We start from the raw sequence: 23,973 nt of genomic DNA on the forward strand, positions 1-23,973 counted from the left end.
TGGAATAAAGGAGCACACAAAGCTCAGTTGCCAGCTTGTGCAAAGGACTCTCTCAAGATTTTCTAGGCAAGTATTAATTTGACACAGCTGGAATACTGTCATAAGGAATAGCCAGAATTTGTTTGGCAAGTCATTTTCTGTGCAGCTGATAAAACAGTGAGGAAACCTGAGCTAACAGCTAGAACACAGCAAGCTAAAATTGCTGTTTTTGGAAACTGTGACACATCTAATGTTGCTACCTGTACAAAAATACTGGAGAATGCAGCCATGCCTTAGCAGTACTTTATTGTGCACATTTACATGTTCTCTGAATTAGTGTCTCATAGGCTCTTGAAATCAACACATTCATGTAGCAAATTCTTCAACAATAATACCCTTTCACTTTTCACCACAATATATACAGTTAATGCTAGCCTGTGGTAAAAGCAAGTTACAGCACTGCAGAAATGGATATATAAATTATACACAGAACTTCTACATGAAGAATTAATTAAACTGTATACTGTTAAATGGGAGAAAATTACAAGAAATATGGCTAAAACTTATAATGGGAAATTCAAAATATATTTTTGATATATAAAATCATGTACAATTAAAATTCCAGTGAAGTGCTTTTTTTTTTTTTTTCTTTTTTTTTTCTTTTTCTTGAAACTACAATGTAGTGGAATAGGTTATTGCATAACTTGCCTTGGCAACAGATGTAGGTTGCCAAGAACCACAGAAACTCCTCTATTAAGCTATTGCCTTTCTTAAAACCTTCTCTAGACCCATCACCTTCTCCTTGACTCGGCATCTACACAACCTTCTTTCTACTTGTATCCAGTCCTTCATGTTTTCTTCTAGATTGACTCAGGCAGACTTCAAATTACACAGTGTAACCCTCACCAGACTCTCACCCTTTTCGACTATTGCACTTTCATCCATGCAGACATACAAATCCCTTAAGCTGCTGCAAATTCAGTACTAATTGTTCTGTCCAGGAGGGACAATGCTCAGGTGGTTAGTAGGGGAACCTTTACATCAGTAGAGGTAGCACTGGTGCTGTAGGCTGAATAATAATAAAATAAAACGAGTGAAATATTGTGTAGGGGTTTTGAGAAGTGTAAAAAATACTGTTGTTTTGTTAGTTCTCTAGGTTGATTCTAAATGTAAATAATACTTGATGCTAGACTACATAAAGCTTTTGTTGGGGATGTCTGACTGGGATTTAAGAGCATGTTACCCTTAAGATCCTAGCCCTGGTGAAGCTTTGGTGCATGTAACAGGTGGAGTTCTTATGTCCTAGAAACCAAAGAGTTGATGAGTAACGAGAACTCAACATTCACTGGTATCAAATAAAATATCCAAAATCCTGACATGGAACAGTTACTGAGGGGTTGGAGCAAACTGGACAGCATATCTGCACTCTGCAAGTGACACCTCTGAACATTGAACACAAGAAAGCTCCTACCACGGAACTTTAACCAAAAACACTGCTTTAGACAACAGTTGGCACAAGGCTGTGGACAGTGGAGGTACCACTCCTCACCAGTGGTGGGTCACAGAAAAACAATCCTCATTTACAAACTGCAGATTTTCAAAATTGTGGATGCTGTCCATTTAACAAGAGAAAGCACCATTAAAACTAAATATCATAGTTTTATTTCTCTGTGTGAAATGATCAAAAATGATGGCTCCAGTGTAAGTTTTAGGTTTCCAGTTACCAGCACGGTATTGCACTGTCGTAGAACTGAATTCAAGCAAGGGTTCGCTGTCTGGGTTTTATTCGTGGATATAACTGTAAAAGCAGAACAAAACCATTAGGTTTTACATGGTTGATACCAAGTTAAATATAAATCAATCCAATAATAACCAAGGGGTACTTATTAACAAGAACTGGGTGATGAAGAGTTTTTTTGGGGGTAAGGTTTTTATGAACTACAGCATATTCTTAGGTAAATTCTGAAAAATTAAACCAGAAGCATTGTGACACCAAGAGCTGACTTATTCCTGCCAACAGCTGTGAAATTGCTGCTCTGAAAATCACTTGGTTCACTGGGTACAAGATCCCAGACTAGACCAAAGAATTGCACACCAACACTTAGAGTTTATTTCTGGCTCTGTAAGGTTTTCTTACGCATTTTGTCCTCTGTATCTCTCTACTCAGTAGCCTGACATTTCTAGTTTGTCATGACAGCAGTGTGCTGTGTGACTGAGAGCAGCATAAATGACTTGCCTACAGTTGTTATCTTCAAGGTTCTTTCCTGTTTAAATTTGTACACATCTATCTATTGCTTATCTTGTGCCTAAAGCACTTCCTGAGCAAAAGCTACACGCTGCCCAGTACAGCCACCACGTTTCACATTGAAGCCAAGGGGAAAAAAAGTCTTATTAAAGATTAAAGCATGAACTATATTAAATACACTAACTTGCCAAATAAAAAATAGCACTAGGGCCCTAACCCTAGCCTCTCCTTTTTGTTTACAGTGACACAGGCTGGAAAGATAAGGTTAATCTGCTTTGCAGTGCCTCCTAGCAGTGTATTCACATGATGCACCCAGGGATTCTGACCCAAAGATCCATCTCGTGGTCATACTTCAGGAGGAAGTAAAAAAATAGAGAAAGTAACTTGAAACCAACTTACCCCCAGAAGATTTTTAGGCACATAGCCTTCTTTATCATTGAGGCGGGCCCACCACCACTCTGTCTCATTGTCATCCTTACGTCTGAGAATAGTGATGGCATCACCCTCGTGGAATGACAGCTCATCATTATTCTGGGCTTCATAATCCCACAGAGCATACACCACACCCTTGTTCATCACTCCCAATTTCTCTTGCACTCCTGGTAACAATAAATTAGAGAACACATTAGATAGTAAACCATCCTCTTTTAGCCTCTGAGCTTTTAAGTGTGGACACTGTGGCCCAAATATTAGTCTTTTACTCATGAAATTTCATAAACAGTTTTCAGCTCTTCCATTATGAAATGCTTTGGGAAGTTTACCCGCGTGATACAACCAAGTTTTACAGAACATGTGAAACCAATTTTGAGCATGACTTTTTTCACTTATTACATATGCAATAGAAGCCTTACAATTTTAAAATTCAAATTAGTATAACAAAGTTTTACAGTTGTTTGAGTAAAGCAGCTTTAGGGAACTACTGTATTTTTCTCACAGGCCTGCTTTCTACAGCAGCACCTGAAGTGTTTGAAAAATCAGCAGTGTCAATTATATAGAACCTTAATTAAACTTACATCTGCTGATGCAAATTAAAAATGACTGCTCCATCAAGGTTCTTGGCAAAATATGTGTTAGTAACTAGATTCTCTAAGTTAATTATTCATAAAGTACACCTTTCTGCTAGAAATTTATGCATCTGAGGATTGCAGTATTTCTGGCAAGATACTTGACAATTCACTGTGGCTGTCAAAACCTCCCTGTGGAAGCACTTTCTTGAAATTGAGCCAAATAAAACTTTAAAAATCTGCAATATCAGGAGCCTGTGAAGTAACTCAGAACAGAAGAACTATGAGCAACATAGTATTGGAAAGAATATTCTGTTCTTAGCATTCTGAAAGAACAGGAGGGTGATGGACAGTATTGTCAAGCCTGGGACCTAAGCATATGTTTCATGCAGATCAGAGACAAAAAGAGACAAATTTTAGAAAAAGCTAAAAAAGTTTGTAGTGTCATAACTTACCGTACAAGAACTGGGAACACTGAATATAACCTTCTTCCATCTCTTCACACTTGTCTGCAGCAGTTTCTATATCACTTATAGTTGAAGCAAAAATAGCTGCCCCAGATTCAACCAGTAGTTTACACAGATGAACACTATTACAAGAAGCAGCACAATGCAAGGGTGTCCTGAAATAAAACAAAAATATAGACATGAAAAAATAAACCTCTCTGAATCCTAACTATACTATTTTGCAATATAGAGTCTAGCCTGTCTATTTTTAGAAGCTGTTCTTTATTTTAATGTATATACGTATTGTTCAAAATGTGTCAAACAACTGGAATGAATTTCAGGATTTACCTGACTCCAGTAAAGCCAAACATCATAAAACAGATGGTAGCAAAAAGATCAGGTTTTGTAGCTTACAGCACTGCTGGGTATAAATGGGTATTTTCCCATACGAGGAAATTGGAAAAGTAAAAGAAAGGTGAGGGTGAAACACACCAGCACAGCAAGGCTTCACATCCCCTACAAACACTATAGAAGCGCTACCTAGGTTCTTCAAGAACACCAAAATCTGTGGTGGGTTATATGAAGATGAAACTTAAAAAACCCCTTGTCATTTACAGTTCAATAATTTCAGCATCTGAGCATGAATGCAATTATATGACTTAAGTAAACCAAAATGGTGTCAGTATAACCATGCACTGCTGCTCATTACCAACTAGAGATTAAAAAGTGCCCTCATTTGCAGAGGGTAAAAAGGAAGGAAACTCTTCTCAAAACAGGTCTTGACTACATTTTGAGTATGCATCAATATGGTGTTTCTCCCAGATGATAAGTTAAGAATCTTGACACTTACCACCCATCACTATCTGCTGCGTTTACATTTACACCAAAATCAAGCAAGAACTTCACAATGTGGTGATGTCCAGCACACACTGCATTATGCAGAGGTGTAATGCCTTCATCATTTGGTTTACTGGGATCATCAACCTGTTGAAAACATGAGAGATCACCTTCAGCTCCTTCCCCCCTAAAATATTTTAAGAGGTTGCCATTGTTTAGAAGCTCACCTCATATATGATTCGTTGTACAAGATCAAATTCTCCCTCCAAAGAAGCATCTAGGAGGAGGGCCAATGGATTGAACTTCACTCTCAAACCATGGCCTGTTCTTTCTGAGTTAGGTTTCTTCAAGTTGGTACGTTTTGTCTGAGTAGAGATGAGAGAGGTTGCAAGGCATCATTTCAGGTTGCGTAAGTATTACAAATTATTCAGTTACTTTTAAAATATATTAAGAATCCCATCCACCTTAAATCTTAATAAGAACTATGCAAACATTTTTAAGTCTCTAAACAAAAGGCTTGATATCTTATTACATATTAGTTAAAAAATGAAAAATCATGCCAGTGCTATTCAGAAACTTTTCGTTAAAGGTAGTGAATACAAGGAACAAAGTACCACTGTCTTAATTATATTTAGTGTAAGCTGAATGTGCTTCTGATTGACTGTCTGACAGACAGTCAGAACCTTTGCTTAAAGCAAGAAGGATGACACAATTAAGCCTGAGTATTGGTCTCTACTCAGAGGACTCTGCCTTGAATTATTAAAAGTATCTGCTGTAGGTCAGTGCTGACAAGTTAGGAGTTTTGCTGTGGGAAAGAAAAGTACAGAACATGAAGGTATTTTATGTGGCATTCTAGCTTGTGTTGTCAGAAGCAGCATTCTCAAGATCTGAAACACATTTAAATGTGTTTTGATAATATTCTGAATCATGCACATGTCCTTGTCACTTTCCAGAAGAAAAAATAAAATCTATTATTAATTACAGCTTTTATAGAGTGCTTTTCATCTCTAGCACTCTAAGATCTGTTTTCATTTATGTTCCTATTTAGTATGGCTATTTCAGTTTGGAAAATAAACCTCTCACAGCATGAATAGTATCTGTTGCTAGAATATTCCATTCTCCCAGAAGTATCCTGGCCCACTTGTGCTCACGGAAAATGCATACAAGGCCCTGTGCACGCTGCAGTCGAGGTGTCAGAGGAATGCAAGGTCCCTATGTCAATCAAAAAGTGGAGATATTCTTTGAAACCAACATTAAAGTGAGTCATATCAACAACTAAGAATAAAATTCAGTTTTCTCCCTATTTTTGATTATCCATATGCTGTAGATTTTGGTAATGACAAGTATTTAAAACATTTTGGTGCAGCTGGAGGAGGGACTTTGAAAGTAATTCAGATTATGTGACAAGCCCCATTAGAAAAACATTTCTGCTAAAACAAGTCAGCTGTGTTGCTGTTAGTTTTAGCTCTGGTCTCACATCTCTCTGCTAACAGAGGAAAAGGGGTGCTTCTCCCAGTAGCTTGCTTGCAAATGAAAAAGCTTCCAACTGACATTAAGCCTACCCTTTGTTTCATACCAATATCTTTGCAGACCCAGAGAAATGAAAAAAAAAGTTTTAAATGGAATCCTAGATTCCAGAATTAGTTCTACAGTAAGAGTACATCCCCCAAAAATGTTCTACAGCCAAAAATACATACACAGCCTCCTGTAGCCTGTATGCAAATTTTCCTTATTAAACAGCTACAGTAATAAAGAAGCTAACCCATCAGAATTCTCCTTGGGAGCTCCCTGGTTTTCTCTTAGTGTCATGAAACTTGAGGTGCAGAGATACCCTTTAGCATAAGCTTACCAGCTTCCAGTTATGCTTAAACACACCAAGTTCTACAGTTCACAAAATTGTCTTTCTGCTTTGTTACTTACTGGAGGGAGTGGAGGAGGAAGAGCAGGTGGCAAAGGAGCTTCATCTTCTACCGGAGAACTGACCTCAGGTGTGGGACTGGATGACTGTTCAGTAGAAGGAACTATAGCAGGATTGTTGTTGTTATCTTCAGTTGTCTCAGATGTTTGATTTGTGGTTTCAGTGCTTATCAGTTCCTCAGTAGCAGGGGAAGGTAATTCATTATCATTGGCATCTGATGAAGGGGGTGGCTCATCAGGAAGAGGAACTGTAGGTTGCACGGAAATAGGTTCTTCAATATTGCCATTGGTGCTTGCGTTACCGTTATCAACATCAGCTAAGATGCCTATGAAGTCCTGTGGATTGCTTGGCTGATAAAAAGGAGCACTTTCTATTCCTCCAGCAAGAGTATTAAAACGCTGATACAGTAATTTTTGTATATTTGGTCCACTTGGGCCTTCTGGTTCTGTGATAGAACTACGTTTCTTCAGCGGCCTAGGAGCATTGGCCAATTTTCTTCTCAAAGCTTCAAGGTCAGCATCACTTTGATATCGTAGGGGTGAATGCACAATAGGTGTGAGCTTAGTAGGACTGAGAGGACGAGGAATGTTTTCCACATTGCTGTTTTCACTGGATGGTGGGGCATTTTCAAGCTCTGGCTCTTTTTCAGACACCTCAGACTGAGGCTGAGATGGTGGCTGTGAGGGGGTCTGGGCAGGCAAAGAACCGTGAAGGAATGGCAAGGGTGAGGGAGAAGTTGAACCAGATTGTAATACAGGTTTTCCATAAACTGAAGAAAAGAAAGATGGAAAACAGTGAAGAACTGTTCTCAAACTACACAATAACATATTTGCAAATAAATTGTGTTTATGCAACTTGCTACTTCCTTGGCTCTATTACAGAAAGACAAGAAAATCTAATTATTGTATTGGAACGTATCAAACCAGAAATAAATACTCACCTGTTGGCCATGGTGATGGTACTTAAAATTACAAGCTACAAGTAACACCTGGAATGTTTGTCCTCTCATGAGGAAACAGTAAGAGAAGGAAAACTCTCCTCTCAAGACACTGTTTTTTCAACTTATTTCTGAAGGTATTGCCAGAGTACCCAGACTGTATTGTTCTACTTGCATCTTGTTTCAAAGTTAACCCAATGTATACTTATTTAGCATCCCAAAAATATAGGGGATCATTTTTCTGCCACGCTGCATACATAAAACTTCTTTCCTCTTCACGCAGTTTTAGGCAAGTTTTTCAAAGTGATATGGAAAATAAACTAAGCCCAGCAAGTAGATCTTAACCATCTATTTCAAAGGAAAAAAAAATAAAGCAAAATATATTGTACCTGCTTTTACCGACTTATTTAAAGTATTGTACACAGCTTGTTGATAATTCTTTGGTGGTGTTGCTTGCTGAAGATACATTGAGTAGATGGAACTGGAGTTCACTGTCTGTGGCCCTTTTCTGGGAGACTGAGGTCTTGATCCTTTATCAGCTAGAAAAGGTCTGATTGCCACAGTTAAAGGGAGTTCTGGCCTGCCATCTCCTGGAAACAAGGAGGGACCAGAAGGTTGGTAAGTAGGGCTGGGAGGTACAGAAATTCTCTGTTGAATCTGCTGTGAAGAACTGGGCTGATGCACGTTGCTTGGTGGTGGAAGTGGAACAGGTCTTTGCCGATTTGCTACACTGGTGCCAGGTCTGGGCAGGCTGCCATCCTTCCTTCTTTCTAGAGAATTTGTAGAACCTGTTCCTAAGGGAACTGGACTTGGATAGGTCCCATAGTTCTGAGGCAACTGCTTGCTTACACCAGGAATTGTTGGTGGCACCTTCCCCAGGTCAAGACCCTGTGTAAAAACAAGGGTATATAAGCATTCAATTAAATAATATACTTTTGTGTGTGACAGATAAACACAAATGATTTGCGTTCCTTATTATCTAGATACAGTTCTACCTGAATTTTCACAAGACTTCATCATACATCACACAGAGGCTGCTGTTTAAAGGCATCTTCAGCTATAATACATTAATACGAATCCAGAACTATTTGCATACTTTCAAAGCCTGAATAACTTGTTCATAGTATCTAGCTGATAATGTATTTGATAATACATAAAGTGATAACAGACTTTACTAAAATCTTATAGAGACAAGGTCCTTAAAGATAACACTTTTAAAGAATTCAAAGTACTAGAGAAACAGTGCAGGCAAACAGAAACCACCAGTGGACTCCCTCAAGAATGGATTTAATAACTTATTTTGGGAGATTTTTGTGAGAAAGAATGCATTAAAAAAGCAATAATCTATGTGAAGGGGAAATAGTGATGAAGATTTGAATTAGAAAAATAGGAAGGTGGGGGATATGATTTGGATAAGCAAGGGGAGAGAAAAGTGGAGACATATGTAAAAATAAAAAAAAAAATGCAAACTGCTGACATTGGGAAAAAGACTGTAATGTGGTAAGAACAGAAAGGAACAAGAGGAATACAAAGGTGATTTTCTTTATGATTTTTAAAATAATAATCAGCAGGGAAACTGAATGTGTATATAACTGAAGTTACAGCTATGGAAGCCAAAGGTTTGTAATTTCAGCAAAACAGATCTATAAATGTATCACAGAAGAAACCCACCAGCTTATCAGTACTTCCTAATACTGAAGTTGGCAATGGCTGGCTGGATATAGATCCTTGTTTTAAAGCAGTATCCATGCTTGATTCTTTCCAGTCTGTGTTGGAGATCTGAGGAGTTTTTACCACAGGGGTTGAGCTCTGTTTAAGTATTGGCCAATTTCCATCATTAGCTTGAAAACAGAAAAAAATACTATATTAAAGGTAAACCACACCATCATTGTAAACAAGCAAAACAACATGCAAATGGATTACAGCAGGATTAATTTGATTCCAGAAATGAGATAAATCATATTCATGTTTGAGTCAGAAATCACTACTGGAAGCCAAATCATTGCATATAATATGCTGTTCACTACACTTTGATTTTCAATTGCATTGAAATTTTCTATAGAAAAAAAGATGGTTAAAATTTTGATTTCAGCATTCTATACTCTACTATTTAAAAGGCTAACAAATTCAGAACATAAATCCTTACAGAAACATTTAATCTTGAAATGAAAAAACAGAAACATGCTTCTTTTGGTATTATCCAGAGATTGCCACGTTAAGCTAAATGTTAAGCCTGCGTAAGCTCTGAGTGGACTTACTCCAAATTTAAACTGTGGTTATTAGGTTCATTCAATCATAACAGGATGTAAAAGTTCATTTCAACAATGGGGTGGAACAAAAGCACACATTCTTTTGTGGCAGTTAACTTACCTTTTGCTTTTCCTCAACACAGTCACCTGATTAGAATTGGCCCAAAGATTTAAAGACATTTATAAAATCAGCTGACAACTTCAACTCACAGTGTCAAGATACAAGTCAAGGAATTTAATCATCTTCATATGCAAAAATCATGCATAGCTGCACATCAGCTGAGGCAACAAATCCTTAATGAAGTTCTAAGTGCATTGATATATGACTTTATTAACTGCATGAGAGGATTTAGTTTCAGCTTTCTTAAGTAAGCAAGAAAGCTTGAATAGTCTGATCATTGGATCTGTTATGTAGTAACTAAATAGATCCCTGGTTAGATTTCAACGCTTTGATTTGCTTTTAAAAGATTAAACTTCAGGTGTCTCTAAGGAGACCAGAGATAATTTCTCCTTCCCTGATACCTGTAATTATCTTAGTGGAGCACTCAGGTTCAGCAAGAATGACATGTAGCACGTAACTAATTTAAATAGAGGATAACAACTAAAATGGAGGGGGATATGTGTGTGTAGATCTACTGAGATTTCTGGACCCCCACAGTAAGAAAACATCAAATAAAAATCAGTTATTTAATAGCAAAGTTTCCCTTTATAGCATTAAGCCTCTAGAAAATAGAATAGGCAAGGCTATTTCTAGAATTCTTTGCCATCCTCTGTCTAGTATAGCAGATAATCTTAAGAATGAATAGGAACATTCTAATAACAGTGAATTTAACATCACCACTCTAGTTTCTATGCACAAGCCTTATCCTCTTCAGTATCCATTTTATTCCCCCCTATGGAAATGACAACCTGAAGATTTCTTTCATCACTAACCTAATGTTTTCACTAGGGGACTACAAATTCACTCCTCTAGCTCACAAACCTATTTATAGGCTTATTAAAAATCACTATTTTTTGCTTACTTAAAAGTGGTAAGTTATACCTCTGGATTTAATCTACCATACTAAATATCTTTCAATTTTATGTCCAAACCATTCCTTAATATTATACACATTCTATTGTATTAACCTTTTAAATTGAGATTAACTGTGTTTGAATTCTGAGAGACAGTAACTTTGAAGAAAGAGTATTTTTGTGATTGGTCATTTAAATAGGATTAACACATATTTTTTTATACTGAGAGTATAGTATGTTGTCCAGAAATTACTTTTCATGTTTGCAAACTGCCAGGAAGTAAAGTAATGAGGCCAGCTTTAGTACTGGCAACATCCAAGAACTGGGTATGCTGGGGGCTTTGTTTGTAATCTGGTTACGAAGACAAAGACAAAAAAAAAATGACTGTTTAAACACTTTGACCCGAAATAATGTCAAGTTTTAAAGTATTGCACTGAAGTAACACTTACTTCACAAAATACAGAATGATCCATAACTCCTACAAGGTATGGTTCAGTAAAACTTTTTTTCTGAAGATCAGTAAAAGGTGTTGTAACTGAGTCACACTAAACATGACAGCACCTTTGCCAGAAGTTTAACTATTAAAAAAGCACTTACAGAAACAACAGCAAAAATCCTCAAGAATTTAATTATCTTACCTGCAAATACAAGCCCACACTCTTCCATGAGAAAGACAGTCATACAAAAACTGTCTGTAAGCCTTTGAATTCCAAATATTAGCACGTTTATTCCCAGATTCTGAGGTAACAGACTGGAAGTAAATTTAAACTCGCTCTCTCTCTCCTCTCTCTCTAGCTTCTATGTTTTGTTCTACTTACATAAACATCAGATCGTAACTGTTCCCACCTTCATGTCCTTCATATTGCCATCTGGCAGACTTGCCAACTACCAGGCATTTTTTATGAGTGTACCTCTCACGTCCTCCCACAGCTCAGCCCAGCTCTCATGCACTCACTGAGCTGCTGCTGTTGCAATCTGCAGTTGTAGCGCACGGTGCCAGAACCTGCGCGATGGGTGCTCAGAGGAGGCAACCAAACAGCCTCCTGCTATCTGAGGTCCCAGGCACTCTTGCCCATCTGATGGCAACACCCTTCTGACAAGCCCTCACTAGCTCCTGCTCCCAGCCACCCCAGAGCCATTTCAGCCAACCAGATGCTTTTTTCCCGAATGTACCCTCCTGTCTGCTGCCTGCAAGACGACCGAATGCTCTGTCTGTTTCAATTCCCATCAGTCCATTTGGTATTTACATAAATTTGACCTACAAACAAAAAATGTTCTGGGCATTTTCTCTGATTTTACTTAAATAAATGCCTATGTCTGTGTCCGAGATATTTACTGTAGCAACAGAAGCACAAACCAAGTACGTTTTTGTCCACTAGAAGTCAGCAAAATTCTTGCTATTGACTTGGACAGAGTGAGCTTTTATCTCAACTCTGGGGCCACTGCAACATGGAAACTCAGAGTTTACCACTAAGTATTCAGGCTAAACCTGTATTTAATACATCTATCTCATCTGAGATATACTAAAACATGCTTTGGAGATGACCATAAATTTTCTCATAGCCATTAGAAAATGTCAAGATTTTTCAATGAAGAAAACTCATCCCAAGTACACTGCTCCAGTACTCCAGGGATGAATTTGCTGCAAAACTGTTTTCTTCATAGACGAAAAGCAACTTCTCAGCAATTTTTACATTTCAACAGCATCTTCTGCATGCTAGACCACAACACAAGTTCTAAAGATGCTGTTTAATATGCATCTGTATGCAAGAGCTCAGATGACCATATTAAAAACTGAGTTCTTAGCTAGCCAGAGATCTTCTACGGACTCACAGTGCTGGGTGTCAAAGACAGTAGGTGCCAGGCGGATGACATTGTGAGCAGCAGACTGAAGAGAAGTGGGAGGTGACAGAATAGGATCCACTATTATGTCTAAATCAGAAACCTTCCAGGTGTCTGGAGATTTTTTCACACACCCACAGTCTGTCTCTACCGGACACACCAAGGCAGATCCAGTTACACAGAAAAAGAAAGAAAAAAAGTGGTGGAGAAATTATAACAATGACAATGGAGAAATTAGAACAGGAACACTCAGATAATGAGAAATAAAAGCATGACAGTTGAAAAGTATTTCATAATTTCTTCCTGGCAGCATATAAGCTTCTCCTTACATAAATCTATGGACTTTATTCAAGTACATTCAGAGTGATCAACACAAAGTCAGTCCTGAGGTAAAATAATTACTTTTATAAAATCATAAAGTTATCATTCAGATATCTTGTAACTTCCTGAGGTTAGGTGTGAAAGTGGGCATGTATATCTTCTCAAGCTGGTATTTTAAAAACTGTGAATTATTTTTGGTTGGGGAACTTGAAAGTCATGAGATGACTTCCCATATGTGGAAGAGGAATCCTCATGTCTGAAAACCAAGCTGTTGCCAAGTCTGTCACTTGCAATTCAATCATTCCATAGTCTCAAAAATTTCCATAAAACCACAGTGAAGGGGAATGTACAGCTGTCAGATTAAACTGAAGTTATTGTTAAATCACTAATTTCAATGGAGAAGACTTGTAAGCCTTTGAATTCCAAATATTAGGTTTTTTACATTCTGTATGGACAGTTTCACTTTCTGGCCTTGGATTTTTGGGAGACATTTCTGTCATTCCTTCCTAGAGAGAGGTTCAGACTGTTTCCTCTCCGTCTCCTCTTCCCCATTTGGAAGGATGTTGCAAGCCTTGTTGGAGTATTCAGTTTATACCACTGGGATGTAAGTGAATATTGCAGAAACTCCACTCTGGTGGTCATGGTTTACCTCATTTTTAGATCTCTCCTAGGAGACCAGGTAAACTAAGTTCTGTGGTTAAACTCACGGGATTGTGCATTTTTATTTCCATCATGTACATTTTCTTAGCTGACCTTTTATTAAGAACTCTAATTTTGCCAAGATGTGCACAGAGAGGAGAGCTTTACCAGAATGAGAACTTAAGGCACAAATATCATGACTGGCTTCCTTCAGTCTCCAAAGTAAATAATAATTTAAATAAAAATTATAATGTAGATGGAATTAGTAATTATGGGAGAAATGAGAGCCAATTTGGACATAAAATTCTGGGAAGTACTCTGAAGGGGCAGCTTCTTCACTAACGAAGACAGAAACAAGTAAACAGCATCAATTTTAAGATTATTCCAATTCAGAAATGCTTCAGCACCACCAATTCTCAGTTGAAGTAAAAACCTCCAATATATTTGTTCTCCTAGTTAGTTTTCTTCTGAGAATATTATTTTTACTTGCTCACTAGCTTTGTTTTACTTGACAAAAAGCAACATATCATAAATACTTGTTTAAAATATAGTTTGTCAAAAAGTTGATATTGTATTTGAACACAAACAAATTTAAAAGCTATTAAAAACAGCAGACAGAATGTATGGAGGAACATGTGCTCTTTATAGCTGAGTACCAGCTAGTAAAATTTCAAAGAAAACAGGTCTCCTAAAAAAAACATGGAAAGAGGCAAAACCACCATTTATCAAATGACTAATACCCAGTTCACAGAACAGGGCATCTAAAACTCACATCTTCAACTACAGAGATTATGCCAACATTGGGTCTCCTAAAATTACTTGTTTTCTTTATTACTCCTTTCCAAACCATGTGTATTAATGAACACCACATTTAAGTGCTTACCAGATTTTGATCTTCCATGTGTTGAGCTAGAAGCAATGGTGAGAGACTGTGGTTTAACTGGATCTACTGGTACGGTGTAAGTGCCAGCACTTGGGACTTGGATGTAAGGTCCTACTGCTGCCACCCTTCCTGAAGCACTCAAGGATGATTGGGGTGATGAAGTTCCATTAATACGATTCAACTAAAAAATTCAGACAAATTGAAATGTGAACTTTCATTTAATCTAGACATTAGGTCTAAATTTAATTATCTGGAACCATGCTAAGAAACCTTAATTGTGTTATCATACTTCATGCTTCTGCAAAAAAAGAAAAAGTACAAATCTATTCCCTAAAATTAACATCTCAAAATTAAATTTCTCAGTAACAGCACATACATTTCTCATTAAAAACTTGATCAGTGTAAAGTCTCTTTCATTGTGCCTTTCTTAGGAAAATGGAATAAAATGAGTTCTTGAATGATCAAATATGCTTGGGATTTTTTTCTAAAGCAATACCTCCAGCTAGGGATACACATGGCAACCTGGAATTCCTCTGTCTAGTCCTTAGATAAGTGGTCTGCTCTGCAACTGCTTTCTTTTCAAAATTCCAGACAACTATTAAGACTAAGTAAATCACATCATTTATATTTTCATCAATCTTCCATATTGGAAGATCAGTATTTGCTAAAACCTGAGCTTTTTATGGTCTCATGCTTTTAAACATAGCCCATAATCACACTTCCCTTCCTAGAAATATAAACTACTATAATTTTTAATATAGTATGGTCTGTGCCATGAAGAAAAATAAAAGGAAATGCATTCTCTCTAACAGTTCTCTGCTAGCTATGAAAACTATCAGAGTTTTAAGAAGCCAGCTACTTTTAACACAGGCTCTTTAGGTGTAATTATATTACTCAGAGGGGAAAAAGTTAGAATGCCTGTAGTTTTAATAGGGTCTTGATAAACTAAAGTGTGGCCCTTTTAACAGTTAATCTTACAGGAATGTTTTCTTTTTGACGTGCCTCAACTTTTTTCTTGTACAGTCGTTCGCGCAGCTCGTTGATTCTCTTGTCCATCATAGCCACCTCCATGTTGCGTTTGTTTAGGAGTTCTTTCTGCTGCTGGAGCTTGGAGTTCTGCTCCTGGTTGAGCCTATTTCGAATCTTAGGGGGGAAAAAAAAAAAGAGAAAATCAGTTTTAGGTCAGTTACTTCATTTTGTCTGTTGTCAAGTTGTTTTTTAAAGCGGTGTGAAAAAACAGAAAACAACTTGAGTCTGCAATTTGTTCTGACATCTCTGATGTTGTGATTCCACACAGCCTGTCAAATTAGCATTTGCAACCATGAAAAACTCTTAAATGAAAACAGCAAAAGAATGTCCTAATGAACTAGTGGATACCTATTAAGTACATGTAGACTGCATCCCATTTACAGTAAAGAAATTGAAGAACTGGGCATAAGGACATTTCAGAAATTAATTCCACTGTGAAAAATTAAGTCGTAGAAAATGTTTTTTAAATGCCATGTTTAATCAAGACATTCTGACTGCCATGAAAAACAAGTGACATAAAACTTGTAACAGAAATTTTGCTATTGATTCTGGTTTTAGTTCCTCATGAAACTTCCTGACATCTGGATGGGAGGTTAACTGAACTGCAGGGACTGGGCACACTTTTCCTCTCCAGACAGGGATTAAACAGAAACCTTTACAGCAGGTTTCCAGTAGATTAGGGGAGGGATTACCTTTATGGTTTAAATAAACCATGACAGTCTTTATAATTGTTTCTCTTGTTTTCCCATTGGCATTTTTTCATCCTTTAATAACTCTAACAGTATTGCCTCAGTGTTCCAATTTTCATAGTAATGTTACATGCAAGAAAAACCTGAGGTAAATTTAAGTCTCGATAAACATGTATGGGATCACTGTGAAGCACAAGAAGGAAATCTCAAACTATTAAGCACCTCTGTGCTCAGAAATACTCAAAAGGCAGATATGCCTTGCACAAATGGGAAAAGGGAAAAAAAAAGAGGGGAGAGGGGAAAAAAAGAGGGCAAAAGGACCCTTATTCTTAATTCATGAAAATTAATTAATTTGTATGTTGTATTTGCTCATATAAACAAATCAGAAAGGCTAATTTTGAAATCTAAATTAATTTTAAAATATTAAATATAGATACTTGAGCTGTTGCCTTGATCAGAATAAAAGTATCTGAGTAAATAAACAAAGCCCTCAAATCCTGATACACTGGAACACAATTAAGCTTTCCATAACTTTTAAACGTAAAAGCTGGACAAAATATAAAAGAAAATTGAATGTTTTGCTACTCTTGTGAGAACTACACTTTAGATGTAACGATCTCCTTGGAGCAATATGTCTGACAGTGATACAGAGAATAAATACTGTGTGAATATACTGCAGCTACAGTGCACTATATAATGCAGCAAATAAAGTGCATCCTATACTTTTAATGATTCTTTTAAAATGTGTTATTTAAATCTTATGTATTTTATTTATTTACACCAGATATTACAGCTGTATTTTCACACCTTTTAAATTCAAAACTTATATTGAAAATTACTTCTATTGACTGTCCAGTCACATCACCAAGTTAAAGACGACATCCAAGTGAGCTGGCTACACCCAGTTCCTTGCAAAATGTAATTAAATTTTTTAGATTAAAAACCCAAAACAAGCAACAAAAAACAACAAACAAATTCAAACAAATACTGGAATATGTCAACATTCAGTATTTAAGTAGTAGGCACTTGGAAATGCCCTTCATTACACTTTCAGACTTTGTACATGAGTAACAACAAAAATAATTTTCAAAAGTAACAAACTTCTATTTTAAAGAGGGTTATATGCTAATAACTACAACCTCACACATTAACAGCATTTCAATACACAGCTTTATGAGAAGCCAAAGAACAAAACAGCCACCAATAAGATCAATAAATACAATTTTTAAAATCTACAGCTATTATTCAAATAGCACCTTTCCATTACTTACCTGTAACTCTTGATACAACTTCTTAAGTTCTACTGCTGCAGGTCCTGTCATTTGTCCATTGTAAGACTGAAACCCATTCAGTTTCCCTTTCCTTAAATCCTCCAGTTGCTGAGTTAGTTGATCCACTTTTAACACTGCAGCCTGTAACTCCTGCTGCTTTTCCTGGAACATGGCACTTATGTGCTCAATTTCATTTGCTAAAATTAACAAGATAAAAATAAGAAATAAAAAAAAAAAAACCAAACCACAAAACATTAAGCAAAGCAGAAGTTGCTAATTTTTTTTTTAATTCTACAGGCACTGATAAATGCAATACATTAGTTTTAATCTAGTATATGCAAGCACAAAAAAAATATTCATATGTTGGGCATTTACTAACAGTCATACTTCTTATAGTTTGGGAATAAACTTATTCTGCCTTTATGCCTATGTGAAACAAAGAGTTAAATCACAAGTTTCACAGAAGCACAGCATCCTCTGTAAGACAAAAAACACTACTTGAAATCCTGCTTCAATGCTATACTGACTAGAATTATAGCATCATTTGCGAGTCACGCAGTGAATAGTAAAATAAATTAAGTAGATAACTTTAAGAAATTCCACATACACAGATTGCCATTCATGATCTTGCTGTAGTCCACTTGTCCTCTCATGGCACGAATTTTTTTCAGCTTTGTCTCCTGTGTTTCAACACGTTCTTTAAGTTTTTGAAGTTTTTCACTCTCAGAAACAGACTGCTGCTGACGACGTTCTTGCTGCTTCAGGTAACGCAAACGTTGTTCCTGACAAAATTAAGTACCAAGTTATGTATTATAGCAGTTAACTTCATCTGTCTTAGAGCAGAGATTCAAGATTTTTTAGAACCAATTTTAAATTTACACATACATGCAGATCCAATCCAAGCTTAAACACTCATTCAAACGGAACTGTGAAGCACCCTCTAGCATTTGTTTTCTGACACTATTAACACTTCTGCTGTTGCAAAATGAGCTTCTAACCCTGTTATCCAGCTTCCCAAAGAAATAAAAATATATCCAACAGACCATTTTAGACAAGCTGACCTACTGTAAGATAGTGTTCCCGTTCTAAATAATGGTCCCACTGGGTACACAAGGCAAACATTTCTTTTTCTATATTATTTCCACAAAAAGAACAACAGAATTGATAGGCTGATAATTAGGTACTCCCAAGCATTCAATACATCCAATACATTGCATCCCAAGCATACTATACATTGTAACACCTACACCAAAACATTAGACCCAGGTATCAGTCTGAAAACATACTTAGATTTGTATATCTCAAGAGACTTGGAGAACATTATACAAGAAAATAAAGAAAGTGAGCATATTCTCCTGTCACACTAGTATTACTATGACAGTGAATGAGGTACTAAGGAGGAGCACAGAGCCAGCCCCCAGCTATCACAGACCATGAGGTGGACCTCACAAAAGAAACTAAACCTAGCAAAATTTTTATTAAGATATATGATTTGGCTTGACTTGCTATAGTATTACTTACACTGAAATGCTGTATATTACCTACATTAACTTAGTAAAATAACTGATGTCTTAAGTTCTTTCTTGACCTATCTAGAACGAGGTTTGTGCATTTTCCTGTATCCATGAAACTCATGCTTGCCTATGTGAAGGAAATTTGTATTTATTATGATCTGTATATAATGATTACCTTGGCAACCAACATTTGCTGTTGATTTTCAATCTGCTGCTGTTGTCGGGCTGCCATATCTTGAAGTTCAGAAAGAGTGAGCTCAACACGTGGATTTCCAACCTGCAGAACACAAAAATGTTACATGAATGTTTTGATGCATATTGAGTGAAAAGAGAAGCTAAATCCCCACTCCCCAGAGGAAGGCCAAAGCCTCCTCACCACTTCTCAGAGGACACCTATGAAAAAGCAAGGAACCTCAGAGCAGAATGAATGGACACAGACCAGAAACAGAATAAGCAAAGAGCAGAAAAGAAGATGAAAGAGGAAAGCACTGGAACAAAAACAAGGGGAAACCCCCTTTATACTAAATTTAACACGGCTCATTTAAGATGTTCTGTATAATTGGTAAACAGTACCCATGTGACAACACAAAAACAAGCAGGTATTTTAAGCAGAAATTGGAATCTGAACTTATTTCCTTTCCTGACATTTCAGTGTAACAGTCTTGGCAGCTTCAGCTGGTGATTAGAATTATTTACCTATTTTCACTATGCAATCACAAGAAAGAGAGTGCAGAGCAACAAGACAAATTCTAGAAGCTGGCACTTGCCAAATACCTGCTTTGCTACTCAGAAAACCAAACCCCACAACCTAGAACAGCACAGTCCAACCACAACTTTAGAATTTGCACAGAAAGAAAATACCATCCTTTGAAAAATTACGTTGGTAAGTTCAGAATAGCCCAACATCTGTTTCAAGATATTTACATGTAATGCAGTCAATTTATTTGGTCAATATAAAATTTCAACAGTTTTACTAGAGACTATGCAGTACAGGAGTGATGTTGTCCATAATATCCCCTGCAATGCTTGTACTTCACTCTAAGAAAAGTATACATTCTTCTCTAACATCTTGTTGATACTGAAATATCTCACCCAATTTGAATTACTTGTTTCATGTTCCTACACAAAATTGCCACTTAAGTAAGCAGTTTTCCAACCAATACATAATACAGGACTGTTTCCTTAAGCTTCAATCAGAAAGGGAAATAAATATTTCTTCTAAAATCACCCACTTCCCTTTTTTTAATCCACCTGAATTGCAATTAATATTTCATGTTTCTGCACACAACTATTCAGGTAACATATGCACATTACCTTCAGACATTAAAATGAGCCAGATTTGGAACACTAACCTTTAGATCTGCTCCATTCTAGACAAATTATATAGACATGTTGAACTCAATTTTTTAGAGAAATTTATTGTTACTCTTTGAAGATTCCTATTAAGTGAATTACGGAGCAAAATTATAATTCTTTCTGGATAGTACAACTGAAATGCCTCTTACTAGTCAACAAGAATAAAAACTATTTATAGTAGAGAAGTAAATAAAAAACCCAAATCCGTGTTTATTTACCATTAGAGATATATTTAGTAGTTGAACTAGAACAAAAGTTAAAATCCAAACCCACTCAAAAACACTCATTTTCTACTTCCAATGCTTTATTAGTGAAAGAACTTAAAAAATTTAAATTAGTAGTGTGTACTTTTTTATTAACTATGACAGAGAACAATCCATCACAATATTCTATAAGGCCAAATAACTTGTTTGTACTTGTGGTCACCAACTAATAAGTCAGAGATATTGTATTATTAATTACAGAATGGAATGCACAAATTGGGTAAGAAAATAAAGAAATTTTTCCAAGTGCCATCCACAAACCAAAATGTGCTCACTTGAGACAAGAACATAACAGAAAAAATACGCAGCTCCCAGAACATGTTCAGGCTCTGCTGACTTGTGTTGGCAAAACCTTCTACCAGAAAAAAACTAAACCTTTACATCTGCTGGACTCCATAGGTAATTCTTAAAAGGGGCTCAGAATGGCTTCCCTCTGCATCACTGACTTTAAAAGTAGCAAGGTGAGAGTCAGGTGTGTGAATTGATAATATAATCTCAATACACATATGCTCAGTTTCAAAAATGTACAACTTGCATCAGACTATGCAAGATCTCCCCAGTGCTTCCCTCCTTTCTGCTTTGATCATCAATAAAGTTAACAACATTATTAGCTCATTCTATTTCAAATAATAATTTTCAGTACAACACTGTCCAGGATATAGAGAAATGTTTTATTCTGCTAAGAAATCTTGTTAAAAACCCATCCATACTCAAAAAGTGTTTTCTGCATAGGAGTTGTGCATACTTCCAAGTCAAAAAGCCATTTCACCAAGTGAAAAATGAAAAATGTGACCTGGAATGTACAACATGACAATAAGAAACTGGTTTGTAAAAGCACCAGAAACAAAAAAACCATTGTGATCCAAAAGCTCAGAAACTTTATTGCTTTAAATAAGCATATTTGCAAGCATACCTTAAAATGCCTGAAAGAAGTAATGCATTATTTTGTATTATGTAAAATACAGAAGATTAATGATAAGATTAATGCAAATAACTTTTACTTGAAGAAGCTATTAACTACTGTAAAATCTTCCATTTAAAAAGTGTAATGTCTAAAATCTTTTAAACATGGGAAACAGTGATAATTAACCACTTAGATATAAATGCCCTATGAGAAACCTTTTAATGTTTACCTCACTGAATTCCAGCAAGTCTCCCTTTCACCTAGAAAAACTACGTTATACTTAGGAAAGAGAAGCAATAGCTGAGGAAGCAAAGTTTAAACCTGTAACTTCACTCGCAGATTGTTCTTTTTCATCCACATGGCAAAAGCAGTAACCACACCAAGCAGAATTCCTCTTCAATGTCAAATCAGTTTCAGATACAGACTGGTGCTGATCTCAGGCTTCCAAAACAGGAGAGTATAATTTTTGAAACAACCCATAAAACACTGAATCTCTCTCTTGCCACGATCTACTTTAATCAATTTGTTCAGAGCATTTCATATTAGCTGAGTCTGCCTCTAATAATCTGCATGCAAACACCACCACTGGAAAAAGTCAGCCTTGGTCCTTCTTCAGAACCTCAAGTTATGCAAGGCAAAGAGAGAGCTGAATTTTCTCAGCTCTTTAATGAGGTTGATGGTTTCTGGGATTCTCAAGTTTGTGCTGTTCATACTAGTTATTAACAATTTCATCCATGAAGTCACTCACCTCTCATAACAAACATGAGCCTATCACATTGAAGGTCCAGACCTCCTCCTTTCTCCTGCAGCAAAAGAAACCTACCTCCTGCACAACTGCCTTCTGAAGGAGGTACTAAAAAGCCACTACAAATATCCACTCCTCCACATTCCACAGGTTCATTTGCTACATGGTGATACATCAAAGCAGACAGTTCTGCTGAACTGTAAATTTCTTTTCACTGATTCACAGAAGCATTTACACATAGAGATGAACTCCTAAATGAAATGCTATAGAGAAACCACTGCATTATTATGCACTAAGGAAGTATTATATATGGCTCATGCAGACAAGAATACTTTACACCTGTATTCTCTAGTTTCTTAATATTGACAAGAATCTTAAAAAAATTGTATTTATTTTGTTTAGCATGCACTTTAAAAGGTCACAATGAGAAACAGAATTTGTAATGAACTGGATTTTCAGCTTCTGACATTATCCTCCTACTACAGACTAATATTTTTCCATTTGATGATTATTATTTTTGAGACAGGTTAGATGAATGGTACAGTAGTAATTAAATAGTTTGGGAACTAGTTTACAAGCAGCCTCAAAACAAGTCATACCTTAGGCATTTAATTAAGAAAAGGAACTTCCTTTAATATTTAATTCTACACATTAGTCTTGTCACCCTGAAAATCCATTTTCTTGTTCCTCCTCCCTTTCCTTCTACCCTCACACTATGCTATTCTGTCTATCATCACAAACTCCTCAGCCTACATGCTTCTGAGCTATTATGAAATGGATTGCTCACTAGGAACCCACAATACTAAATGAAGAAAAAAAATTCCACCTGAACTTGAAATATTTCTTTGACAAGCACAGTGTACTGTAGTGAAGTCATATAAGTAATAAGGGCAGATTCCAGTGGTTTTTTGCCTTTATTCCCATCAGATAACTATATTCTATGAGAAATCTAATTATGTCAATACTAAAATAAAAACCCCTTGAGACTGGCCTTTGAAAATAGATTATTCTTTAAAACATGCTAATTAGGATGTGGTTTGATTTTATGCATTTCTTTGCCTCTATGCCTATGTTGTGAAGATAGTTATTTTGGATAATTTTATAAATTTGTACCAGTAAGAACAGAAAGTTACTTTGAAAATAATAATACAACATATACCAAACCCACCCCCGAGACTGTTATGATTTCAGAAAGAAGAGTTTTAACAGAAAACAACAAATATTCATAAGCTTTGTGAACCCACGTAATGCCTGGCAAACTGACTCATGTTTAGTTTCAGCAATGCCTAACCACTCAAACAGCCTGTGCAAAGCATAATGTAACCATTTAATTCAAAAAGAAAACCAAAGCAGCACAAGAGTTAGCCTGCAGGAAGTGATTGGTAATCTCTTCAGATCTTCTAGGTTTGCAAGAGCCACCGTATCATTAACTTTCATTATCTATTCCTCCCCTCTTTTCAACATGGGTGTTCACACCCATCACCCACACAATTCTCCATTTCCCTTCCCCATGCCCTGCACTAGAAAGTCTAGGTTCACGTACCTCAAGCCTCTTGAAACTGCTCATCCTCCACCTTCTCCCATGTGTATTCTTGGGCAATGAATTGCATGGAATGAATTCTCTCACATATTTTCCAACCTTTTACCTATCACTCAGCTCCATCACCTCTATCATTACTCCCTCATTTACTTCTCTTTTAGTACTTCAGCCCATCCTTCGCTCTTGTCACAGGCAGAGATTCTGACGTTAAATCCCACTAATTGCCAAGGCCCAACATAACATAGATAAATGTAAAACAACAAGTGTGCAGGGTGCTGAGAAAGTCTGTCCCTTAGCTTTTGCCTTGGAGCCCAGAATGGCTGATTCTCACTTTGGCCATCAAAAAGG

At 36.6% G+C, this 23,973-nt stretch overlaps 1 protein-coding gene across 6 annotated transcripts in view; it reads right to left on the bottom strand.

Moving 5' to 3' along the window:
• Positions 1-268: 268 nt before the first annotated feature.
• The window catches only part of PPP1R13B (protein phosphatase 1 regulatory subunit 13B), a 63,501-nt gene continuing 39,796 nt past the window's right edge, over positions 269-23,973 (bottom strand). For 2 of the 6 annotated variants that reach the window (XM_030452051.1, XM_030452050.1), the window contains exons 5-18: positions 18,993-19,094; positions 17,911-18,085; positions 17,304-17,500; positions 15,293-15,457; positions 14,315-14,495; positions 9,038-9,207; positions 7,756-8,254; positions 6,432-7,198; positions 5,595-5,723; positions 4,739-4,876; positions 4,525-4,658; positions 3,684-3,850; positions 2,624-2,823; positions 269-1,777 (exon numbers count right to left, since the gene is read on the bottom strand). In XM_030452051.1, the coding sequence (XP_030307911.1) occupies positions 1,736-1,777; positions 2,624-2,823; positions 3,684-3,850; positions 4,525-4,658; positions 4,739-4,876; positions 5,595-5,723; positions 6,432-7,198; positions 7,756-8,254; positions 9,038-9,207; positions 14,315-14,495; positions 15,293-15,457; positions 17,304-17,500; positions 17,911-18,085; positions 18,993-19,094 (3,066 nt within the window). In that variant the 3' untranslated portion in view covers positions 269-1,735. The remainder of the gene's footprint in view (positions 1,778-2,623; positions 2,824-3,683; positions 3,851-4,524; positions 4,659-4,738; positions 4,877-5,594; positions 5,724-6,431; positions 7,199-7,755; positions 8,255-9,037; positions 9,208-14,314; positions 14,496-15,292; positions 15,458-17,303; positions 17,501-17,910; positions 18,086-18,992; positions 19,095-23,973) is intronic. The other 4 variants (XM_030452052.1, XM_030452055.1, XM_030452053.1 and 1 more) reach the window with 4 other exon arrangements.

This window comes from Calypte anna, chromosome 5A (genome assembly GCF_003957555.1).
Source record: "Calypte anna isolate BGI_N300 chromosome 5A, bCalAnn1_v1.p, whole genome shotgun sequence".
Lineage (NCBI taxonomy): Eukaryota > Metazoa > Chordata > Aves > Apodiformes > Trochilidae > Calypte > Calypte anna.